Raw genomic sequence first — 27,194 nt, 5'->3', positions numbered from 1 at the left:
TTAATGCTTATCATGAAGTAAATTTCTAAATTGTTATTTATTTTAATAGTCGTAAACTAAATAGTTTTAATGCAAACATGTTGTATTTATTGATAGTTTACCTTTCCACAGTATATAACCTAAACAATGGTTTAGGTTAAAACCTATCGACAGATATGTAAAAATTGAAGACATAACACAAAAGTTATAAATTATGTTATTACAGCCATATGCAAAAACAATTGTAAATTTCAGAGTCAAAACCACCTTATAAAACGTGTACAGTCTATAGATATGATGGTTCAGGTATGCCTGTATTTAAACCCACTAATAAGGGCATAATATATTTTAATATGATCAAATTGGTCCATTATCCACTTAACCAAATAGACTCATATTCAATTAACACATCTCGTCTAATTGAAATATAACCGTGGAATTTGCTTTTCATGTTCAATTGAATCAAAATAATTTTAATCATTTTATCGAAATTCCGATACGTTAAAAATTGCATAAGTGTGTTCCAAATTAATTCAAACAATATTTGCGAACAGTAAATGAATAAACTAGCAAATATTAAATGTATAGAATAAAGGCAATAAATTGTTTTTTAAAAAAGCTAATCTGTTTGAAAAAAAGTGATACCGATAAAATTGTTGTGGTTAAATTATTCTTAATTCGTTGAAGTTATGCTATTTTATAGCTTTATTTACCTAGGTAACTTCATGAAAACAACTTAACAAATCACTTTAGCATAGCGATACTTACAAATATATAAACATATCGTTTTATTTCAAATACTTTTATTCGTTAAACGATAAATTGCACATCTATTAACGGTAACTTTCAGTTTGAGTATCATCCTTTTCAGTCTTTCTTCAATAACAAGTACAAATATTAGGGATTCTTCGTTTGCTTGAGCATTTATTGCAGCTTGGTCATACCACTTCACTTTGCACACTTCACGGCGTTTACAAACTTAACAACACTTCGAATCTTCCAGGAAAATATTACATTTCCTTAATCTTTGCAAAACCTATTACTTTATTTATGTCTTCAAAAAGCTGTACACACTTGAAAGCACTTCAAAACCATTCCACTTCACACTAGTCACGTTTACGTGGGTTTAAAAAACTTATTTAATCGTCAGTCATTGACGGCGATATTTTTGAAAGCGGGTTGGGTCCGGTTACGAATTTTGAAATGTAAAATCTAGAACGTCTGTCAGTCACAAAGTGCCGAGGTTCAGGTTACCCGGCACAACTTCTGCTATATAACCATCTGCAGTAGGAGAGTGCAGACGAGTGCGTAGAGTAGGGGAGGTCTTAGTGGACTAGAGGCTCCATGGTACATGGCTGCTGGGTGCTCTCCTGTGGACAAAGCAGCAGTGTTATGCTTCGTGGTTAAACATATTGTAAGCATAGAGTAACCAAGTAAGAGTAGTTTGAATCATGTAAATACAAAACATGTACAATTTGTTTTAGAATTATGCAGATATCGAGTAGCACAACTTATAAGTTATTGGTAAAATACAAATGATGCCAACAAAGGAAAATAGCACCCAATTCACCAAGTAGTATAGTTAAAAATGTTGTTCAAATATGCTCTTGACACTCAACCACTTTTCAGTGTTAGATTTGGCCATATTGTGTGTTAAATGTTTTTGTGTTAGTGTATATGTTAAATATATTTGACAAACTCTTTACTACCTCCGGGATTTTTCAAATACTTAATAGAGAGCTTGTAAAAGAACCTCCAGGTCCAAAACCTTGTTTGCTAGACCAAGAAAAAAATCATTGACAGTACAACAGTATTTCAACCTTGTTAACTGTAAAATTATATGTATAGGTTAACATCTCTCTGAAGGGTGTATACAACTTCTTCTGGGACCTGATCCCGTCCTCAGGTGAAAAAGTATGAATCTAAGTCATATCGTCGTTTATTTAAGTGATGGATATTACTGTTGAGTAAATGCACTTATATAAGGTTCATTCTAATTTCTAATTATCTCCGCCCATATCTATGTGATATCTCGTACCGTTGAGTATGTGCACCCGTATGCTGGCCGAGTTGGCGTTGGACGGGTCGCATGTGTACACTCCGTTGTCTGTGTGTACAGCGTTCTGTATCAACAATCTGCTGTTGGTGATCACCCCCTTCTCTGTGACGAGACTCACCCCTCCACGTGGTGAGTCGAAGTTTATTGGCTGAAATTGTAATTGAAAACAATTATTTATGATTGGTACAGAAGTAGGTTAGCGATTACACTCTATCCTTTGTTTTGGACATAAACGAAAATATCTATCCTGATTTAATTTTAAGTAAGCCTATGATGAGTTTCTCTTTACCACCACAAAAAAGAAAACTTTTGTGTAGAAAATTTTTCATTGTTGTTGGTGATATTGGTTCATATTATAGTTTTTAATAACAATACTTTACAAAGAAACGTTACTAATTTATCGTCCAACTGTAGAAAGAAGCCTAAGTTGTTAAAAAGGTTCAATTCCAAAAAGGATGAAAAAATTATGAAACAATAGGGACAGCAATTAAAATTGTTTATAAACAATGTTTTTATTTACAGACTGATAAACAACAGTTTAAACAACAAATGGTAGCCTATGTGGAATGTTTAATTTTATTTAGTATCAACCAAACAGTTTGCAAATGTCTTACTCACACTGATAAGCTTATAACTTAAAACAGTTCATGTTACCAAAAGTACTAAGAATGGACTTCAATACATATCATGTTAATTTTTGTTATTAGTATTATTTACCTCACGGTTGTGGCTCCACAGCATGATGGGAGGCGGTTCAGGAGCAAACTCTACAAGGCAGGTCAAGTTGATGGTGCTGCCTTTGTTGATGAAAAGCTCTGGCCCTCCCAGAATGTTGGTGATAGGTTCTGGATAAAAAAGAAGCATTTGACAATCAAATTGTTCAAATTAATAATATTTATTCGTACCATATCATGACATCAACTACCATATGACAATGATACCATATCGTATCATTCTGACACAACTATCAAAAGCCAACAGTTTAATTTGACCTGCCTTTGGCATTATTTTGAGAACATTACAAAACTTCTTCACGGTTAAATTAAGTTGCCATGTACTGTGTGTATGGTTTCTTGCTGTAATTGCTTGTAAATCCTTACTTAAAAAAAAACTATTTAGGTTCTGGTCCATTCGGGAAGAATATCCAAGCAAGTTGATTCAGTCGTAAATCATGACTACTATAACGAGTCAGATGCTTTCCCCCTTTCCGTGGCGTGATAAAAAAACATTCCCATCATGGTGGGTTTTTATCTTCCCAAACCTGAAATTAATTCGTGGCCTTTTCATGAAAGCTTATTTAAAGATATTAAGTCATGGCGAATCGGATGCTTAGACTTAGTGGAATGGACATTGGAACTAAGACAGCATTGCTTTAAGTTTGCGTCATTGATCAGTTAATAACTCATTCTCCTCATCAGTTCATTCTTTTCAAGAACTTTTTGAGGTTCAACTGGATTGGCAAGCTTGACGTAAAAATATGCAACCTAAATCGGAGGACGTAAAGGGATAAGTAATTAGCAAGATATTTCCTTATGTAATTTATATTTGTGTTAAAAATGTCTGACTTGACTTTATCGTTTTCTAAAATAATTGATAAAGTTGAGCATATTTCCTAGACTACAGAAGACAACGGAAATTGTAACGACAGTAATAATGACAGAGAAAATACCAGTAACAAGAAAGGAAGGACACTTACCAACAACATTTAGGTAGACTGGATGTCCTATAGGAGGAGTAGTACTGATCTGACACTCGTATATACCCGTGTCCTTCTTCTGAGGATATCTTATCCTTAGCGTCCAATCTTCCGTGTGTGGGGAATGGACTGCTTCAAACCTACAAGAATCAACAATACCCCTATAGTTCATGCTTACATATTAAAATGTAAACTCAAACATGATGAAATAAGCTTGCACTCTGATGTAAGCTGAGCTTGTTCATGTTAGAAAAAGTTTGACGACTGAATTTGTACCATTTATATATTATAATCAACACAAAAATAAAAATACTTTGATGGAGTCGTCTGTGCTGATGGCTTTTTAAAGACTGATTAAAACAAATTAAAACTATACTAACACTTAAATTACCTAATTGGCGAATTGCATGGATTAATGGATTATAGCAATATGTAGAATATCAGTATCATTTGTCCCCCGAGAGCAAATATTGCTATATTTTAACAGTGACATCCAGTATAACCAGCTATATTACAACGTAACTAGACGGTTATGTAAAATTGACGTAGGTATAAGTATTTTTATTATTATTTGATAGTTTTTTTGTAATTATTTGAGAGAAACAGTATGGGCCGTAAACCATCTACGCATTATGTTCTACAAGTATAGTCATATCCAGGAAAATAAACAATACGTTTTTGCTTATATAATATAAAAAAAAACTATACATATTTCTAAATACCTTTGATCACTAGTGTAGGTGTATCTACCAACTGTCAGTAAATGAATATCCCTGTGTCGAACCCAAGACACCTGCCAACAGAAAAAAGTTGGTAGCATAACATTTTAAATAACTACACTAGTTTTTATTATAAGTCCAACTAACTTTCCAACTGGCTTTCAGTGCAATCATATTTACGTTGATATATTTAATATCCATTGAATATGCACTCCAATTTTCAGTAGATTAAATATTTTTTCCAAGCAGTCAAGTGCGTAGGGTTTTGGGGTAAAGGTAATATTTCAACCGGTATTTACCTTCCTACACATGATGTTAAAAATATCTCAAATAACGAAAACAATAATTGGTTTAACCTACGCAAGCTCTCAAGAGCAATTGAAAGTGAAATACGCGTTCAACTGCTAGTTAATTTACCTCGCTGATATCACTCAAAAAACAGTATTGTATTGAAATACTTTCGTCCGGAAAAAAAACCCAAAAAACTTGTTTAGCGTAACATACAATAAATTAAAAAAGTAAATAAATTGTTTCGTTTTCGTATATTTGGAAGATGAAACTATCACAAAATATATTACACTATGCACTTCACATAGCTTAATAAGTTTATAGTTAAGGGTCCCTTAAAAAACGCTAATACTTGACTAGTTTCATAAAAGTGGATAAGTATAAATCATGTATTAAAATAAAGTGAGGTGTTTGTAAACTTCTCGTCAAAGTGTGTTTCAATCCTAAAACACAAAATACGCAAGGGTGGATTTTTAGTCCATTACAAAGAGATTATAAGAGGTTAGCAGGGGTTTATTGCATGTTTGGCTGCCTCTCGTCCCACAATGTTGCCACTTAACTTTATTGCTTACATTGGAGGAATTTTTATTTTTATGGTGGAATCATGAAGAGAAACAAGGTTTTTCATTGTGACGGATTAGTTTTGAATTATAACTTTTTTTTATCAGCTTTTGAATGTTTTGGTTATAGTTTACGAAAGTAAAAATGTACTACAACTAACTCTATTTTATTTAAAATACCTATGCCGTAAAATATTACAAGTAGTTTCATAAATATAAAATTGTTTTGATCATAATCGATTGCAATAATGAAAAAAGTAATCAGGCCAACCGGAGACGGATTATGACCCGGGATAGCCAATTTACTATGATACCGGATATATCTAGTACAAAACTTTTTCTATCGAATACTTTTTATGTTCAATTGTTTAGTAAATTTTGCGTTTACAGTATAATCGTAAATAAACCAATGAATTATATAGATATACTTGTAAATTTCAAAACTAACTACGTTCTTACCTTTGCTCTTACTTTGTTATTCATTTTATTTTAAAATTAAATTAAATTTTCTTTTTGTAAATATAACATGAAAACAAGGAGAATAGTAGTAGAAGACCCAGTAAAACTTTGTACAAGTTGTTGAGTGCCAAATTGCTCTCTCCGTTTGTGGTGCCAAAAATGTTAAAGAGTTTATTACACCTATAATATCTCCATTTTTAAATTCCTGTAATTTAAACACTGATCGTCACCGTCCCTGTTAAACTTACACGTAGTATACCATTTTTACACTACAGTAAGAGCATTTTACGTACTACGTACCGTTCTGTTGCCTAGGTTCCTCACTCGACAGTTGAGGTAGGCGGTTTTCCCCACCAGCCCTGTTAGGTTGCTAGGGATGGAAGTGTCAAAGGATGGACCTGTTCCAGGGGTGGGAAGGTCTTGTAGGAAGTCAGTTCTGAATCTACGAGACCCATCTGCCCCTGAAAACGAGAAACAAATCATTATTGTTTTGTCACAAATTGGTTTCTGGAAAAGTATGAATTTTGGACAACCATCTGCTTATGCATAAATAAGGTTACTGACCTGCCGTCAGTCAATCCTATTGGTTCTTTTTTTGACGAGAAGAAATTCATATAAGGATTTAAAAATGGGGTTTTAACCCCGAAACTAGCAATCCACTAGGATCAATAGTATTGATTGACGAAAGGTCAGTAACCTTATTTATGATTGTCCCTTAAAAAAGCGTTTTATTCATCAAGGAAATGATCAACGTATTTTAAAAAAGGTACCTTAGAGGGATCTTACACCTTCAAACACCACTAAATTATGCAACGGACTTTGAGTTTGAAATCAACTGTATTCTTCTCAATGAAAAGTTAACGCAGAGACTTGTTATTGTTACTACCCTTGTTCATCTTTATTTTAAAATACTCTGTCCTTGTAAGAATTATTTCTGCATTATATATACTGATCGGGGTCCAATTGAGTATGACACATGCGTGAAACTGTCAGAAGACGATTCTTATTTCGTGGCTCCTGGCACTCTCCAACGTAGAGGAGGTTTATTTATAATCACGTTTCGAAAATTTCTCCGCACTTAATTTACCTAATGATGATTAAGTGTTAAGTGTTAATTAAGTGTTAGTAACCCTATTTCTAGCGATGCTTCCAAGGATGGTATTCTGATCTCTGATCCGATATTGAGGTTGATATGAGCTGCTTAATTGCTTTGGTTGTTGGAGATGGCACATGTGTTTGCATACAACCATATGTGGTTCTTGATGATGAATCACGTGACCGGAGATTAGCCCTAGCTATCACTTCCAAGAACACTGACCAGACTATATTGAGTGGTTTGGATCTCCACCACAGATTTAGCATTGGGATGGGAGGTTATATTTTTTAAATTAAATTAGGCGGTTAAATGTGTTACCAGTGTTAAAAGGCTAAAACTTTACATGATATGCCATTTAGATGATATAAAATACAAATTGGGTTAAATATCAGGAGTTTTAGATGTAAAAAAGGTAAGGCTAAGTTAACAGGTTAGGCGTTTCCACTATTTGTCGTTCTATTATTTTCATCTTGATTGCATGTGATAGAAAACTGAAAATCCTAAATATCGATGTAGCAGCAGTCTTTTCATAAAATCAACAATTGTTTTACTAATTTTAATTTTGTAATATAATAAATCCGTCGTTCAAAAATGTTGAACTTAACTAAGCTAGTTATTAATACGTCTATTCTAACTTAACATACAAATACAATTTTAGGAATTAAGGTTAGAATAATCCAAAGATAAACATTTTTTGTAAAAAGCTCTAATGCTTTATTATGTGCTCTTTATGTGTTCTTGGAACCATTTTTAGTTTTAGCTAAATACCTACCTTTATAGTTTGCAATATAAAATATTGACACCAACAATCCTTAAAATAATTATACACAGTTATCCCACATTATTTACCAATGTATCTTAATGGTAAAATTAATCCTAATAGCATTTTAGAAACAGAGTAACCGGGACGAAGGATCTTTGATTAAAAAGTCGTTACATTATCTTAAGTTACTATCCTTAACTACGAAATTGCCAATTCAGGTGCGAGATATAAATTCAAGTTGGTTAGAGACTGTATTAATCGGAGACAGTTAGGTGAGACTAATTCAGCCTATAACTCTATGTCCAACTCCATGGTGCTTAACTCTACAGAGTTGGCAAATGGTGACATTATCTCCATTTCAAAATATGGATAAGGTTTTGTCTCATTAATATAATAAATTATTGTGTTATATCTTTTATAAAGGGGGTTAAAAAATGGCGGGGACATAATTTGCATAGTAATTCTTTTGACCAAATAAGCAAAAGAAGTATACAAAATATGTTATATCTAGTTTCGTTTAGAATCCATCTGTATGTATGTATGTGATTTTTACAACTGTTTTAACATTGTTAAAATTGTGTAAAATGTAGGTGTAACAAGAAAGAAATTAACTTATCAGTGTTATTTTTAATCTCAACTATGCTTAATAAAATATAATCTAAAAAAAATTTAAAATTTGTAAATTTGTTTTATGATTCCTCTTATAATAGTAAAGATGATCGAGGAATTTAGAAAATATTATGTCAAATAATTAACATTTCAAAAATATTGTGCTGTTTCATTTGTAATCAAAATTTCCACAAATGTATAATAGAACGCAGCGTCTAATAAGATAACCATTTTTGTAGATTCTGAACGAAGTAGCTCAAACTGTTGAGAACCTATGAATATAGTATAAAACCACATACAACGGGGGGCTAAACGAAACAGAACAGGGGATTTGTTTACATAACATCTTTTAGCGAATTTCCCATATAGGGAATAAGCTATTACCGTAGTACTCATGGTAAGACCTGGACGCGGGGCCGATTTTTTTTTGTTTTGAGGTCCCTAGAGGCCAAAAACACCATCCGTTCAAATTCATATATATATATATATATATATATGTAAATATGTATGTCCGTTAGCACGATAACTCGAGCAAAAATGATCCGATTTTGATGAAATTTGGTATAAACGTGTAAATCTACATTTATTCGAACGAGTTCACGATCCAGCATGATCGGACCATGGGAACGGGGTTTTATGGGGTAAAAATAGGTTTTTCCCATTTTTGACCCAAAAAACATAACATTTAGCAATTTCTTTCCAAACCATTTTGTAGAGCTTAAAAAAAAATAATTTAGTATATTAAGCGTTATTATGCGCCTAATGGTTACGGAGAAAATTCCAAAAAACATTAAATTTAAAATTCTAATGTTATTCTTATGGAGAATAAGTAAACTGTTGCAGTTTGCTTGTTTATGAACATATTTTGATCAAATTTGGAAAATGTTTTTATTTCTTACTAATTATTAACATTTTACAAAAAAAACAGTTTTACCCTCCCTGATGCAGCAAACCTAAGTACTTGTTAAACTAATTCTATATAAATCGGGAATAAATGTTATATTTTTTAGTAGACATTTCAGAGTAAATCAAATCAGTCAAATGGAAATTCGCTTAGTCTGCAGGTTTGCTGCGGCGGGGGTATTTCTTTTTGTAGATTCTCAACGAAGTAGCTCAAATCATTTAGACCCTATGAATAAAGTAAAAAACTACATACAACGGGGGGCTAAACGAAACAGAACAGGGGATTTGTTTACATAACATATTTTTCCATATTTTTCTTATGTTGACCCGAGGAAACACTAGATACATTATGTTCCCAACATTTTCAAACACTCTGTATATGAGAAAGGTGTAAAAATAATTGAATATATTTTCATAATTACCTTGGTGTACGAAGAAAAGCAGCAGAAGAGTCCACGCCATAAGCTCTTCTTCTACCATGGGGATACGTTTGATATGTTTGGGCATAAATTACCAATATGGACCATTCTTGATATGAGTCATATTCTTTCAGCTACATCGTTACAGATATTCCAGTTTGTATGAACATTTTGCCACATTACATCGGTATATTAGTAGTCTCTTCATCTTCCTTATCCTGAAAACAGACAACTCTTTTAGTCTTGAACAAACCACACTAATTGAAAAAAAACTATTTTGTTAAAAGTACACAAAGGTCAAAATCAGATTTTAAATTTCCTTAGATTCTCAATCAACTTCACATTAACATCAGACTATAGCGCGGAACTTGGAAAACATCCAGGAAAACATTACATTTCTTAAACCCACGAGGGAAATATTTGCTCACAGTACAAAAGCCAAGGCCCATCAGAAGCAAGCATTAAACGAAACATTACAATGGAAACCATTAGTGTTATATTCCGTTGTTGTGAAGTTAACAAATGTGTTATATTAAGGCGACATTTGAGCTAAGCTTTGATGGGGGAAATAATGTTATACGCTCTCTGCAGAAGACTATTGTCATTTTATGAAAGGGATTTTTCAGAAATATAATCTAAAGAGATCTCAGGTAGGCCTATTTCAAACGGTTTTAGTAATAAAAAATAAGACAAAGAAAGTTTCCTTACATGTTTTAATTTTTTTATATTTTTTTATTTAAATAATTATTGCTATCCATCCCTTTTCCATACTTAAATTGTTTTGTAGTTTAGCAAACATGCAAGAGTCCAATTATCAGAAAATGCTTGCATTCTTCATAATAGCATTTGAAATATGACATTTTTTAGGACTTTTTGAATTTGCTTGAATGTAAGACAATCACTTTTAAAACTTTCGTTAAAAAATTAATTCCAACTATTACACAATGCACCAACTTATTTTTGAATTGCTAATATAATTGTTTATAATTAATTGTTTTAAATCCTTTATAAGACTAACAATGGTTCATTTATTTATTTGGCTTAAATTTCATTATTCTTTATCAAATACTTATATAAATATAATATTTCCGAATGCCTAGAGCACAAATATTGTATGATTAAAAGTCGCTTTTGTTTTTTCTTAAAACTTAATTAAGCTTGGACATATTCGAGGTATTTAAATTATCTTTTAAACAGCTGTTTAATATTGATTGGTTTGGGGCGATTATTTTCCATAAAAATAAAAGACCGAGGGTAGTACCATGAATGTTACAATAAAATATTGTTCGTGCATTTATTGTTTTACAAATCTGTGATTCTTAAACTAATTTATTTAGTTGACTGGTTTATAGCTTGATGCATACCAATTCTAGGGTTAAATATAACTAAAATAAAAGGGAATTAAAAATTAGGATAAATAAGATTGAACAAGTATAATCAATTTGTTTTCTAATAACACGAAAGAGACCTGAATATTTAGTTTATTAAATACGTCCTAAAACAATTAATGTTGAAGGTGGTCCGATCTATTTCCCTGTGTCGATAGGAAATTTATACGTCTAGTGAACAATCCATATTTAATAACCTTAGTTGAGTTTTTGTAATTTTCCAATTTAATATTTTAGTCTCAGATATCACAAATAACAAATAGTTTATATTGATAAATAAACTGTTAATTTCACCTGATGCCGTAAACTTAAGCTAACCTTTATTTACCTGGCTTTAATCCTTTTTGAGGAAACTTAATAAAAACGAATAATATCAAAGTTAAGTAAGTAGGCCTTACTATAGAAACACTTCATGAAATATTCTGATCAATTCTAAATTCTTAGCTAAAGTTTTTGCTTGACAGCATTGCATTCAATATGTATAATTCTGACCGAGCTGAATCTCAGTCACAAAGCAACAAAGAACAGCATTTAAAGTATTATGAGTGTCCTTTATCCAACAAAAGAATAGTTCTTTGTGGCGACGGTCTTTCAAGCTTCATTTATATTATATGGCTTACATGAAAGGGGCTGTGCTGGCCCAAAGACTACTTGTGGGGCGTTTTATTAATATAGGTCTGCAAAATGGGTCTAGGTTGAAATATTATATCGAGTATTTCCATTATATTATTGAGTCCTGTTGAATAATTTCCTCCTCTTGGAATTGTTTTTATTCTCTTTTAATTGTACGATGATGCATAACGATATATAAACTGCGTTTTTCACGGTATATTTGAAATGAAATGAATGAAATGAAATGAAAAAGTGCTTTATTAACACAAAAATAAACTGCATAAATACATATGAACTTATAACTAAACATAATCTTCTGCATAACAACAACAAAATTACTAAAAACAGCACATTACAGCAATGGTCATAAGACCGTCTGCCGGGTTGACAACATTTTATTTTATACAACTAAAAATGTGAAATATTTGTAATAAGCTATAATATGTATATTGTTTTGCTGCTAGACATTGAATTCTAAAACCAAATCCCACCTATACTTCCAAGCCTCTTTAAGAAAATTTGCCAGCGAACGCCAATCCTTACCATTAAGAAAATCTATAAACTCTGAGCGAGTTAAAACAGGTTTCAATAGCCATTTATTTCTAATTTGTGTTAAAATTGGACAACGAGCAACAAAATGATAAGTGTCCTCATTCTCATTTAGATTACACAAAGAACATATAAAATTAGCGTCTGTCATCCAAGGTTTAAAATTTAAGGAAATAGTCTCTGTCCTTACTTTGAATACCCATCGTCTAACAATATCAGGAACGTTATCTGATAGATATCCATTATCTCCAAGGTCAAGATTTAGTGAAGCATAAGTTGTGTGGTATCGTGAGGCCAATGCCGCCTGGACTAACCCCCGCCTGCTCTCCCCCCTTACTGCCTCTACTACTGATAACAGGTGTCGCTGGGTATCCTCAATGGAATTCACATCAAAGGATAATTCAATTCCATGTTTACTTCCAAGACCCTTCCAATCTCTGCTCCAATAAATATTTTCGCTGATTATTTTCTTTGCTAATTTATTTGGTAGACGGTTCGGCGGCAGTGACAGAGCATGTATGATGTAACGAGCATGCATGCTGAGTGTATAAATGTACTCTTTTTCTAGTCCAGTTTCGAGATACAATGCATAGTTGGGAGTATTTTTTGCCAATCCTAAAATTTTCTTTACAAAATAACAAAGAGTCCCATCTACATAATCACTTTCCCATAAACCCCATATTTGACACCCATAACAAAGAGTTGATCTGACAATTGAAAAATAAATAGTGAATTTTTTACTTAAAGGTACATTTTTGTTATTTAGAAATGTATTCCAAATACTGTTAATTGCTAATTTTGAAGAGCTGCACTTGTGTTTTAAATGCAAACCCCAGGATAGTTTAGAATTTAAGTTTATTCCCAAATATTTATAATCATTAACCACATCGATTCTTTCACCTCGAAAATACCATTTGTCATTTTTCCTCAGTTTCCCTCCTTTCCTAAAAACCATAATCTTTGACTTACTTTTCATCTTTGACAAACATTTTCACGGTATATTTAATCACATATATTCTTAAAACCAAACAATATTTTAAACTATTTAAACCAGCACATAAGATATTAGACACTTGGTAGACCCTTTAAGGCATCAATTAAAGCATTCAACAACTTGTTCTCAAAACAGTAACTTATTGATTTAATCCTTAAAAACCAGATTTGGAATCCAGTTAGTTTTCTTTTGGCATTTATTAATTTAACGTTTACGTTTGTAACACCCCTAAGCTATTTATCACACAAATGCTTAAACCGTTAGATAACCAACCCAACGATTGAACTATGATTCAAGCCAAAACATTATATACACGTTAAATTTAAGTGAATGAATAAACGAAAAAGTTCGCAAGGGTAAAGAACTAACAGCAAACAACATGTTTGAATGAGCAAGCTGTCAAAAGCATACGTATGAAAACATTCCGGTCGGATCCTCAATTTAACTTTTCCAATCCGAATAAGACGAAATCCACGGCAACATGGGCAAGTTTCATTCTCCAGCTGGTATTTGCACTCTTGATATAACTCTTGTTGGCTTTACCTATCGGAAAACTCGCACAGTTTGGGTTTCTTAAAACGAGTTTACAAATTACTTTTCATCATAGTGTTAGGAAAGCAGCCGTATTTTTTTCTAAATCGTCCACAACTTCATCGTTTTCTGCGCTAACCTGATAGTTTTAGCAGTGCATTATGCAAACGCTACCGATCACACGATATTTAAAATAATGTTTGTACAAAACAGAAATGTATACATTGATCACGACCTTGTTTAGTTTGGAATTATGAGGTCTAGTTTTGAACGGGTATAAGGCTATTTCCACAGTTTGATGAAAATAGGTGTTCATCAAACGAACTGAAAGTGTCCTTTTGGTACTTTAATTGTATTTCCGAACTCGGTAGGGCCTTGCTTGTTAAACACGATTGCCAACCCAAAATTGTCTCTTTCACTCGTAGTGATGATTACTACTATTTAAAATAATATAAACTATTCGCCCTAAAGCTTTTTATGTTTTGGTTACAAAAAAACCTATTTTTCAATATTACATTTAAACGTATGATACACCAACTTTATTTGAAATTAGGTTGTAACTTGATTGACCATATTATTATATTATTACATCACTGAAAACATCTATCTATCTATATATTAATAGGCAAGCATGTTTCTTTAAAACCTTTTTTCTCAGCTCGTGTGCATCGTAGGGAAAATCTACGCATACCGTTAGAAAGCTATTTTCCTGTAGGTGTGCAGAATCCCTTTATAAATTTAAATAGGCTCAAAGATAAGCACAAAAAATGAGTTTAAAGATTTGAAAAAATTAACATGGATCTTATGCGTTGCCATGCTGGTGACGAAATAACAACGAAATATAAACAGGAAATCAAAACAAATGGAAGAAACTCCAATCACGTGTTTTATTTACAGTGTGGGGTGAAAATAGAGAAGTGAGTACATTACATATTTTTGGTCGAGTTTCGACCACTGGACGACCTCTCGTATGTATTAATACGTGTATTGGTTCAAAAAATACGTTAAAATAAATAAAAATGCGTTAAATGTTGCATGAGAATATGTGTATGCGTGAGTTAAAAAAAGGAAAATCAAATCAATTTTGGTTATACCCTAGGGGTTGTGGCACTATCCCCTTTAATAAAATCCATTGTTGGTATGGCAGGATTTGAACGTGCAACTTTAGAGACTTAATTCCCACAATCTACCACTAGAACAGCTCGCTCCTTCAACGAGCTTGCAGTAGACTACACTCCTATATTTTGTAAAGTAATAACTATTGTTTAAAAAAGTTCATACAGTACGAGTACCTTGTTATCAATACAACCAGGAAAATAACATTTTGTGAAATAAAAATTGCGAAATCGTAACACAATTTCATAGAGTTTATTCAAAATTAAATCTAAACTAAATTCAACACCATTTAATATTGCTGGGAACGACAATTGGATATTATAAACAACAGGGCTTTGCAGGTGGTGACATAAAGTTAATGGCAAAGCTAATATCGAACAATCATGAACAATATGGTTTGTTGCTTGACCATCAGAACAAACGATTTGTTACTGCAAACTTCGAGCTCGAGCAAACTATTTGCTGCGTTATTTGGTAGTTATAGGTAGGTACTTATATATACAAGTGTAAGAACAGTATTTACGTTAACCCTCTTTTCCTGAAAGCTCGAGATGAGAATATTGCAATGCAATAGATAAAAAATGTGTTTCAGCTGTAAAACAATGATTAAAAAAATAAATAATAAAGAAATTGTCCGATGTAAAATTTTGGCTGTAAATGTCTTCTTATTAAAGGTTTAGGACAATTTTGGTCAAAAGTTGAATGATTATTTAATTTGTTTGTCATTTATATAATTCACATAATTTTAAATAGTCATTCAAAAATATTTACAATTTATGTTAAATAAAATTTAAAATTAAGCTATTCGATCAGACTTCAAATAAATCTATAAAAAAGGTTTTAATTTTACATCAATTTTTTACAAACTATATAGATTTTTTTCTCAACATCGGGAAAACCTCAAAGAAACATGTTCATTATTTTAAATGATATAACAATTATATTTTACCAACGGCTTGATTAGGCTTTGTATTAACATAAAACACACAATCAGCAATAATCAAACAGCCCAAACGTTTCTTATAGATTCTTCAACAAACCTTACATAATGGAAAGCAAAACCAACTGCAAACAAAGTGAATCATATTTTCATAAAGAGAGTCATATTTTCTCTTAGTCATATGTGATGGTATATATTTCAAATCTGTTTTCAATATTATACTATTGAGTATAGCCTTTAATACTTTTACAATATAATAAAAAAATAATTTCTTTAATATTGCCTATATGTTTATATACATTTTACCTATATAATTATAGTCTATTTAAATTATTGACCCATAGAAATTAGAATGGAGTACGTTCTTTTTGCAAGAAAATAACGAAAGAGTTTTAAGGTCTTTTTATTTTCAAAGGGTGTAAAGGGTGTTTAAAAGCGTGTTCTCAATATAAAGCTAGAAAAACATCATAAACTTGTTCAGTGGAGTATGATAAAAGATATATTAACTATGAAGCCACTAGGGAGATGGTAGGGAAGCGTTGTTGTGTTTGTGAACCTCATATTTACCACTTCACTGGGTTATACGTGAGTTTTCAGCATCAAAGAACATCACTGAATCATTTGTACCAAAAGTTAAAATCCAAAGTAATTTATTTTAGCATGTTTATTTTTATGGGTTCATTACACACAAAAACCGAGTTGCTTTTTTCCGTTGTTTTACAATTTTGTAAAATGATTGATATAGTTAATTTTTATTCGTAATGTAAAATAATTAAGTAGAAAGATACATTACAATTCGTTAAACATATTAAATTAAACTTTAAATTTTGTAGAGGGGTTGGTTTTATTCATCAGAATGTTATCAAATAGTTGTTGTCTTTATAAAGGGAATTCTTACTAAGGATACATCTCTTATACGAATGCAAAGAATGTCATTCTCTTAAGACCTAAGTCATATATAAGCGTATGAAATCAGAATCGAGAACCCATTTTATTCATTATAGGGCAGCTAAGTAGTGCTCGCATTTAAATCATAAGGGTCGCTGGTTTGATTACAAGCGAGATATTTACAAAACGCAGATGACACTTTTGTTTGGGCTATCAATTAATGATGATTTCCTACAGGTCTAAATTAGATAGTAACAATGCCAGGGTTAAGCCCATACCCTCACTAAAACCCCCAAAAATAAATGCCACTTGCTTTAATTTACACAATACAGATTAAATCCAATGAGTTACTAATCACCATTTAGTAGTAAAGGGTAGTATAAACATATTTCAGTTCTGGAATAGAACATGCCACTTGGGGTGCTGATATAAGACCAAGAATGGAAAAAAAACAGCCCAGACCCCAATTTTTAAGGAAATCAGTCGGCCCTAATGACGTCACCAATATGGCGACCGTAAGAGGATGTTGGGTCGCTATGAATTAGTATTACAGTACAACCAGGGCAAAGATATTGTATTCAAGCACTTTAATGCCAAATTTCATTACAATCAATTCAGGCATTAGGGTCCCACAATTTTTAGTCACCTTTAATGATTACATTATTAGATTTGGAAAGTATAAATAATATACAAAACAGTTTTACAAATCGTGATGGACAAGAAAACAAAGTCAATTAGTGGAATATTTATTAATTCTTGACAAAGAAAATTTTTTAATTTCCTAAGAAAATTTTTTTAATAGTTTTTAATGTTTACAAACCATTTGGGGCCAACGCTTGGTCATTATCATTCATGATTTCCTCTTCTAGTCTAAGATCCTATTAGGTTGCTCCCAAAACCTCAAGGATTTAATCCTATTATGTGCATTATCCTTCATAAAACCATTTGTATCCGTTTGGCATAAGTATCTTAGTCCTGAAATTTAACAAGAGTTTAAGAATTTACTGTAGATACTAGCTTAGACATCCTATTAGAATTAATCAGTTAAAACATGTGTTTTAAAATAGTAACTTATATAAGTGTTATATTTTATATTTGTTGACAATTTATAATCACTAAACTCTATAATTTGGTTGCATTTTATGGTGCCCTCTGTTTAACATGAATACCAATGTTTGGCGGAGTTGTCGTTTTTGACATTATAACTTTGTTCACTTTTACCTATAAACATTTTGTATAATAAATATTGCGTTTTGATCACTTACTACTTAATTCTTCCAATTATTATTGCATGTATTGATTCAATTTTTATCTTGTATCTTTTGCTGGGATATCTTTGTATCATTTCAAATCGTGTTCTCAAGAAAAAATATCAGTATGTTTCTTGTCTTATAAAAAGTAGTTTTTTGTTGTGAAAGACCGGTATTTCACCACTTAGTGTGTGCAATACAATAAGGTAACTAACTTATTTTCTAAGCAGAATCTTGTTTAGAATTAATTCATATAGCCATTGGGAAGCTGAGTTTGCAATTCGACTAATATTCTTACGAATCAAAACTTCACTGAATATACAGAAATAGAATAACTAGAAATAATATATTTTTAAACGAGTTTGTTTATTTGTTTACCATTCTATTGAAATAAATTGCCAAATGACCTAAGTAACAGTAACAGAATATTAGGTAATTATTTAATTGATATTTTACATGATAAAACGTCAAAAACAAAAATAACCAATAACTATTATTAGAAAGAAATTACACTACATTTTTTTACCTTCATAATAAGGAATCATAATCTCATCCTTATAAGTAAAACATCTAAAATATTTGTTGTTAGAGAAATTAATGGCAAACAGTTTTATAATATCTTAATAAATCGATTTCCTTGTTTACATTACATATTATTTATGTCAACGAGTGTATATTTGGAAGGCTGCGTAGTAATTTAGCTTAAATCAAATGCTGTGCTATACGCCTCTAAATTTATATGCCTATTAAAATAAGCTACTTATCGGTTTTATTCGTAAGCTGGCAGGAAGGCTATATCGTCTGCTGCATCCGCAAATTTCTGAACAGAGATTCTCAAATATTTATATTTAAATGCTGAGTTGAAAATGATATGATACAAACTGTATTGGAAATTAAGTAGCTTGTTATAACATATTTTCATTTTTCAGACAATCGGTTAACAATCGTATAAAACAACGATATATACTTAATTTTTAAAATCATAATATCTTTTGTTAAGTAGTTTTTTTGTATACACTAAACCTTATCTTCACTTAAAACACATGCCCATGTTCTCTTTTCCAAGACATGTAAGCCTTCGAACGCATATAATAGTACAAATTTAACGTTTACCGAACTATAAGAAAAAACCATTTGTAATCGGCCGTGTATAAAATATATTTGAAGACGAGATCATTTACGTAATAGTCGACCATTCTGTCGTAATTGTCAGACTAAATACTTATAACTAGTTTTTATAGATTTTCATATACTTTGTACACTTCAAGTACTAACCGACAGTTTTTCTGGTAAGAAACGCGTAATTGTCAAGATTATACCCGGTGTAAAAAGTATAAAGGCGTAATTAGTCGTGAATAAGATTTTAAATATCTAAAGATAAGGCTTCAACACAGGCAACTAAATATTTGATTACAGTATAAAAAGCTAATTTCTGCTTTGATGCATTTTCTGAAGAGAAGTATATTATTTAATCAACATAGATGGTTTAATTGACAATAATAAAAACCAACGACGTACAACGATATAAAATTCAATGATGAATAAACTGATTGACGTATGTAAAAATTAGTTGTTGGAAATTCATTTTCGCGTGATCGAATATTGTTAATGAAATCACTGGGCTTGTATCTGTCACAATTAACTGAGCAACGGATTTTATTTGGACAGAACATTATTTACAAAAGCTTAATTTATTTCATCCATCACATTCATAATCTCGTTATATGTTTTATATGCTTTTGTTCATACTTCATCATTGGCGATTTAAATATAAATATTTTATGTATTTTTCATTTTTAAAAGGAAATTATATTACAGTGTTAATTTCGTAAGTAGGTTTTTCCTGATTAAGAAATAGATATGATCCTAAAACATTTCCTTGAACCTATATCGTAATTTACAGGGTTATTGTCAAATAAATAATGCTTTGATTAAGACCCTACTTGGTGTAAAAATTTTACGGAATAAAAGTTTCAGTAAAGTATTTGTAAATAAAGGTTTTTTTCGTTTTAATAGGGAGACAATCGTAAATGTTCTGAATCCTGTGATATGTAAAATGCTCTTGTTAACTACAAAAAATCATGTGGTAAAGGGGATGTTCATAGGGGGGGGGGGGTCATGTTGGGGTTTTGGGGGAAAGATTATCTTTTTTTAATGTTTTACCACCATTACCTCATGTAATCGTGAAAAATAGAACTGCAATTTTAGGGCCCAGTGTTAATTATTATATACGTATTTTTATATGTATTTTCAATATGGATCAGGTCCTCCTCGCGAAATATATTATTTCCTAGATTAGATAGGTGTACTCACTGCCAAATTCCGGATTTATAATACTGGGTCATACATTTACCTCTTTGGTAAGGACCATTTGTGATTTATGTAACACGAACTCCAGGAGCCTTTAACTCACAACGCAGCCAAAATAATTAACTACACCAAAACTTACCATGTAAAACACAGATTTGAATGTATATATAAATACAAAATCCACCCTGAATGACATGAGGACCGAGGAGAGCATGGACTATATTTGCATTCAGTCAGTAATGTTTGGTTTACTCAATTATTCAATATTGGTTGAATGATTTAGCATATCAAACGTCCACCAACCAATGTATGTCTGACTCCCGTTGCACACTGATAATTTGAACTTGTATTTTCTTTTTTCTTTTTATGGAATTTTACCACGCTAAGTGTTTTCACTTCATATTTTTCGTGAGGTAAACTGCTCTAGTATTCAAGTGACTAAACTATAAATCGATATTTATCTAACTTCCCTCAAACCTAATCTAGAAATTTTTTATCACTGATTACACAAAAAACCGTTCTTGTTTAATTTTCTCCTATTTATTACACAGCCTAAAAACAATATATATAACACAATTGAACTACAACTACATGTATTTTCACTCCATAGTTCTAATGTTACTGTAGACACGTTGTTTCAGCAACTTACGCTTTGTCGACTCCTAGTCTATTGTGTCCGACCAACAATACACACAAAGTTGATTCTGTAAATCATCTCAGCCGGATTGTGCAGACAATGTGTTTTGTCACTGAACTGAGCCAGCTGTTTGTTGGCGAACTTTGACAACGGTTTCTGTGAAGAGACATGATTTAGTACATTAATGATGCATTCTTGGAAAATGCTGGATTGATTTCGATTATTTTCCTAAGAGTTTATGTACGTTTTGCATGTTTAATTGTTGTATTAAATATCCGTGTTTCGGAAAATTTTACTGTTCTCAGTTCAGGGGTTTCTTCTGTTTAACAGTTATCAGGGGTTTCGTGAAATTAGCATTATAAACATGTTAATACTGTTCTATGAAAAGGCGACCATACAAAGTAGGTATTTTAAGCCAAGTATGAATGGAGATGAGTGTAGGATGAGTGGCGCGATCTTGTAGTCTTGTTAGTGACTAAGGCCGACATTCCTTAGACACAGCTGTTAATTAATAACCCATACAGCTAATTGCTACTAAGGGACCTACAGTTTATAGTAGAATCCGAACCACATTTTTGGAATTGGTCTAATTATGAGGATAGTACTGCGGATAGTCGTAGTACTCATCCGTGCGGACGTTAATCCACACCAGGGAGTATCACATCCACAGTGCATGCCCATAAATATCCACAACTCGAGACTTCCTAGTAGCTGGATTATAGGACGACGCCACCCGTCCCAGTTTATACAGAAATAGAAGAGTTTTAAAATGTATATACAAATTGTGCTAATGTACATGATATAAAAATTAGCTGAAATACTGTACGATATTTAATAAAGACATGTTTAATCTCTGGATCATATTTTTTACAACTAAAAGGTTAACCTGAAGTATTGTCGGTGATCCGGGTATAAGTCAGCGATCAAGGTTTCGAACTTAATGGTTCATTAACAAGCTGTCACCAAGTTAGAAAAATCCTCTTTATCACTGGGATTTAGAAGAGTCGTTCAATACACATAATAGGAACACATTAAACAAAAATTTGATAATTTATAATACTGATACGGTCGTGTGGTGTAGTCGGCAGAAGATGAGTCGACTGTTGGTTTAACAATGATTTAAAATGACACATAATACATACGATCAACATCAACATATACCGAGAATATACCGAACATATACATAATATACCGAGAACAAGTAGTGGGAATCAAGAGTTAATCATGGTTGAAAACAGCCTAGAGGTTTCAGATGCAACCCTCTCCAGTATTTTGAACCTCATCATACTTGTTCAACTATCTTCAAATTAGTTAGTTTACGTTTAATATTCGAATGGTGTATTTTTAAAAATTCATTGTGTCAAACGCTAGTGGTCGTGGTCATCACTGTAATTTCCACTTAATCGATGTCCTGTTAAATAAAATGCCTCCTAACCATTTAACACACAAAACCTAAGTTATGTTAAAACATATTTTGAGAATTTTATTTTTATTTTAAGGGATTGGTTTTTAAGTGAAATTAAAGCTGAATTTAGCTATGGAAGTTTTTTAAATGTAAAGCATTCAATGTAACATATAGCTTATAAATATGGACTGTGTGATGCCAAGAAGCTATTTAATAAAAGGAGAGGCCGTTAAGATCTTAAGTAAATTTAAAGTAATTAAATAATGAAAATGATAGAATGAAGTGTAATAGCTTTTTTCATAAAGTTAAATACAATGATTTTGCTTATATTTAGATTCAATGACTGTACTTTAAATGATTGCTTAAATATATACCATAGTTAACAAGTTAACGTACTGAAAAGCATAATACGTTGAAAAGGAATTATGTATAAATTTCACGCTGTAACGTCTAATAAAATGTACTTTTTCTTTTCAGTGTTTCTTCAAAACATAATCTTAAAATGTGAAATCGATAAAACACTCGTGACTACTGAGTCCGTTAAATCACGCAAACTTTACAAGCAGCTTTGGGGAAACATTGTTGAAATGCTTAACATTGTAAGCGTTTTATGCTAAAACATTGCTGCCAACATTAACTAGGATATCTTCATGAAGTGTTGGAGATTATTCTGAGCGTTAAAACATTTCATAAAAACTATATCCTATCAAGCTTAGAGTAGTTGCTTAAGACTTGGGGAGGGGAGGATAATCTCAGTGTTAGGTTCTTGATACTATTAGAGTAAATGTTGAGAAAATGTTATATCGTTTCGATTCTTGTTTTGAAATGTACTAGAAATACAATATTAAGTATTAGTATCATATAGTCTTAAACTATTTTAATAGGCTTTGGAAAACTGACAAGTGGAAAATCATTTTGATAAATTCTTTTATTATGATTAATAATAGGGATGCCTAAAGGTAATCATATCAAATATCTCCTACCATAGCTATTTTCTTTGGATAATGATAAATCATCGTAGATAAAGTGGAACCTCGATAGAAAAACCCTCGATAAAAAGTTAACCTTGGCAGGAAGTGTCCTTTGAAGTGTACCCATGATGAAAAGTGCCATTTTTGAATCCCCTAGAATTTATTGTACCCCCAATCACAGGTTGCTGAAAACCTTGATATGAAGTAAACCTCGATAACACGTCTTATCTAATAATCCCCGCGAGAGTCTTGTTATCAAATGGAAAATGGTATATAAGAAGCGTTATATAAAATATTTAATCCAACGCTATCTCAATTTTGTGAAGGTTTAACATTTCACTAATCGATTACGCACCCTACTTAAATATAATTTTCGATTATTTTTTTTCTAAACCGAGTTAGTCGTCGTGTCAGTATGAATAATAATTAAAATTGGTCTCCTCTAGTAATATAAGTTTAATGTGAATAGCTTTATTGTATACCTACTATACATCATGATCAAAGGCCTCTATGAACATTGAGTAAATAGAAATACTAATACATTTGCCACCCCTTTCCCTCTTCTAGGAAAGCCATATTAAATACGAGCAAACAGTTATATCAAGAGCCAACACATATTGACTTGAGTAGAACTTGTGTAACTGAGTATTCCGTTACCAGAATTGGAAAAGTTAAATTGAGGCTTCAACCTGAAGCGTTTCATTCATATGCTTTCGACATACTATGAATCCTGGTAAGCCAAGACGGATTTAACTTTTCCGCGTTCATCACACTTTCAAATGTTGGTGGATTTTCTTGAACAAATTCTTAAAGTTGGCCTATCGATGAGCGTCTACTAAACAAATTTAGCGGCACATCAATGATACATGTTGACCAGGTTTCTTTTAATAATGGCAAATCTACATCTTACACTTTGATCCAAGCCATTGAGTTCCAAATTTGCTAAAAATTAATATTATTCATTGTGACCCTTGGTTGGAATATTTTACCTTATCCAACCACAGTTGTTTGTACGATGGCTATAGTTTCGTTCCTTAGAACTTCGTCAGATCATTTGTGGCAATCACATCAACAATGTATTAAAACATTGTATTCAATATTCAAGACTTATTGACCCGTTCAGTAATTTACAATTGGCTAAGTTACTGCTTACAAGCGGGTGCATGTATTGATACATTGATTAGATATTGCATATAAAATGACCTTTTGATGTTCTAAGAAACGAAACCAGTCGTCACACCAACAACTGTGGTTGGATAGGTAATCATTTGATTTGATCAATATCGATTTTTTTTTCTTTAGAACATAACTTTTAAGTCTGAACTCCAGATCAGTTGAGCCCAATCTAGATTTTAATCTGTAAACATAATAAATATAGCTTAAAGTAACCGTAGAATACAATGTTTATGAAACTAGTTTTACAATCAGTCGTAAAGACTCCACGAATTCATTTCGAGAGTAAAGTATCTATCTGTCGAATCCACATTGAGTAGAAAATTGAAAATCCACTCAATATAGAATCCACTCAAGAATTAAAAATATTACAAAGCGCATAGGGTCTATAACCTTCTGATAAATTTTATCAGTTTTATCATCACCCCCTTGTATTTTGAAGCTATAAATTTAGTGAGATTGACTGTTTATATCACTGAAATAATTGAAATTAAGTTAAAATATGTTTTATTCTATACCGAGGTGTCATTAACGTTGTTTTTATCTAGACTTCATACCAAAAGGATTACGAAATGAGTAGTTGAAGATTTAGAAACATATTGTCAATTAAAAACTATTTAATTCTGTAATTTAATTCCAAATAAAAAATTATATTTCATGATTCACTTGTTGTTGATTGCTCAGTATGCTATGCGGGTTTGATAGATGTTAATGCTGGTCTCGGGAAAAGGGTGTTTACTATAAATACATGATAAAAAAATATAAACTATGCCAAATTTATACTAGATCTACTTTACAAATAGGTTATACGTGGTTTCCAGTGCAGTCCTTGAAATGGATTCGACACTTTTAAGATGTCATGTTCGAGTCCTAGACGTGAGGTTGTCATCATAGAATCTTCAAAACACAAGACATGAACACAGACACAGATTCGTACTAAAAACACTGCTTGGACATTCAAATATTAACCACGGGACACTTCGAGTTAAAGGTGTAGGTCTAGACCTTTCGTAAAATGTTTTATACACCTTTTTGTGTAAATTTCCATGTTTTCTTTATGTGTTTTGAACACTTTTTGATTACCTTCGTGGTGCGACAACATCATGAGACTCGAATAACCGGTTGCCTTGATAAAACTTTTTTGTAAGTATTATTCTAGATTTTCAAATTAAAAGTGAATTTGTTAGAAAATAGTGCTTGGTAATGGACATCCAATCCCCTCCAAAATAGCAGAAACACTATAATCAATATAATTGTGAATCGATTCAAATTTACTTGTAACAAATAAACTATGAAAGAATTTCTATGGCATTTAGGTAACAAATTCACTTATGAATTTCAAATAACCTCTTTGGCAACGTTAAAAGCCTCGATTTCACGGGAACTCTTCAAACTTGCAAGCGAGATAATGATCACTTTGCGGTTGTTCCATAAATCACTCATTGTTAGCGGTAAAGTGTAAAAGCACTTAAACACTTTTTCATTCCCTATATATTTTTTTACTTAACTTTAATGTAAAGTTTGCTTTGAAACCTACTTTACCTACTTTTTTTACTGAAAAGAGTTGGAGTTTAGAGGCAATTCAGTATGTTTTGAGTTGTGAAATTATATCCACTTCAAGTTATAAAATATATTTTGAAGAAATATATTTAAAGAAAAAAACATTTGTATCCTTCAACGGAAAAACATATGGCAATTAATATTTAACTACAAGAAATCAGGTGATTACAAATAGGGAGGATTGTAAGTCATTAATAAAATTAGGTCTGTACCCCATAATTAATTTATGTACTATTTATATTCCCATTTAAATTTTAATACATAATACATAAATTTACGTTTTACTTTTCAATATGGACTTTAAAAAATAGAAGATCAACTTGGACACCGTTATATGGTAACAGTCACTAGGTAACAATATGATTTTCTTTTTTTGAAGTTTACAAAAACAGTTGACATTCAGGCTTTAAATATTATAAAAATATAGTAATGTTGAATAAATAAGGTTAACATTTTACACAATTAACCTTATTTGTATATTTAAAATACTCTTCATCATCCTATAAACTTTGATACTCAAATCCGGTTCTTACCTTTACCACCTATAATAATCCATTCCAACTTCCATATGAAGTGTTACAATAATTGGTCACTGACAACTTGGTGCACACAAATCAGAGACAACTTCTTGTATCCATTAATTGATTGATAATTATCCTTTGGGGTGGGTCAAGTACACTAAAGTTTGCGGTAGATAGCACCCGCCAAACACAACCGTTCGCGAACTGCGGCTTTTAAACACTGACTGTCATAGCGCCGCCCCTACGACAGCGCTGCGGTGGCGACTTGGGGAAACTCCCGGTAAAATCAATCCATTCTATTATCCGATCCAGGTATACTGAATTGGCATAAATGAAATTGAAAAATTAAATGACGATGTTTGATGTTTGTTTTGTGATATTGCTTTGTTTAATCGACTGTCAATTGAGTGATAGGAGTTAGTATAGTTTTTGCTGGACATGTTCATTTGTTTAAAGGAGTTGTTATAGGTTTTTTAAAGTGTATGTAAGGTTTATTTGTTTTTTAATACATTACAATCAGGATTTTAGTCTGAATTTTATAATGATTAAATTGTAGTTTAGGGTAACTATTGTAAAGGTTTGCGATTGCAATACGGAACGAAGTAGCTTACAGGATTGGGGATGTTGTAAATGGGAATTAAATATACAAGTAATTACAACATTATACCCATAAGAAGAAAAATATTTAATTACACTACAGGAAATATGTTTGGATTTTTACTTTGAAACCAATTGCAATACCATGCCGATTATAAAGATGACTTGGCCATTAGGTAAACATGTGCATTTTATATTCCTA

General features: G+C 31.7%; 1 protein-coding gene across 1 annotated transcript; it reads right to left on the bottom strand.

Moving 5' to 3' along the window:
- Positions 1-26,599, bottom strand: LOC129002586 (zwei Ig domain protein zig-8-like). Its single transcript, XM_054430507.1, has 8 exons — positions 26,408-26,599; positions 9,554-9,768; positions 6,061-6,221; positions 4,457-4,527; positions 3,735-3,874; positions 2,756-2,883; positions 2,018-2,186; positions 1-1,349 (listed from the first exon to the last, which is right to left on the bottom strand). The coding sequence occupies exons 2-8, from the start codon at positions 9,636-9,638 to the stop codon at positions 1,249-1,251; spliced, it is 855 nt and encodes a 284-aa protein (XP_054286482.1). The 5' UTR covers positions 9,639-9,768; positions 26,408-26,599; the 3' UTR covers positions 1-1,248.
- Positions 26,600-27,194: the final 595 nt, after the last annotated feature.

This window comes from Macrosteles quadrilineatus, unplaced genomic scaffold, assembly GCF_028750875.1.
Source record: "Macrosteles quadrilineatus isolate MER2022 unplaced genomic scaffold, UCM_ALF_1.0 Scaffold_9__3_contigs__length_116548681, whole genome shotgun sequence".
In the NCBI taxonomy this organism is placed as follows: domain Eukaryota; kingdom Metazoa; phylum Arthropoda; class Insecta; order Hemiptera; family Cicadellidae; genus Macrosteles; species Macrosteles quadrilineatus.
Note: the sequence above shows the minus strand (reverse complement) of the source record. Positions and strands in the feature narration are given on the sequence as shown.

Coding starts and splice junctions, on each gene's coding strand:
- LOC129002586 (XM_054430507.1), bottom strand. CDS start 9,638: ATGCCCAAACATATCAAACGTATCCCCATGGTAGAAGAAGAGCTTATG. Junction 6,222..9,553: donor GCTTTTCTTCGTACACCAAG/GTAATTATGAAA, acceptor TCTCGTTTTCAG/GGGCAGATGGGTCTCGTAGA. Junction 3,875..4,456: donor ACCTACACTAGTGATCAAAG/GTATTTAGAAAT, acceptor TGATTCTTGTAG/GTTTGAAGCAGTCCATTCCC.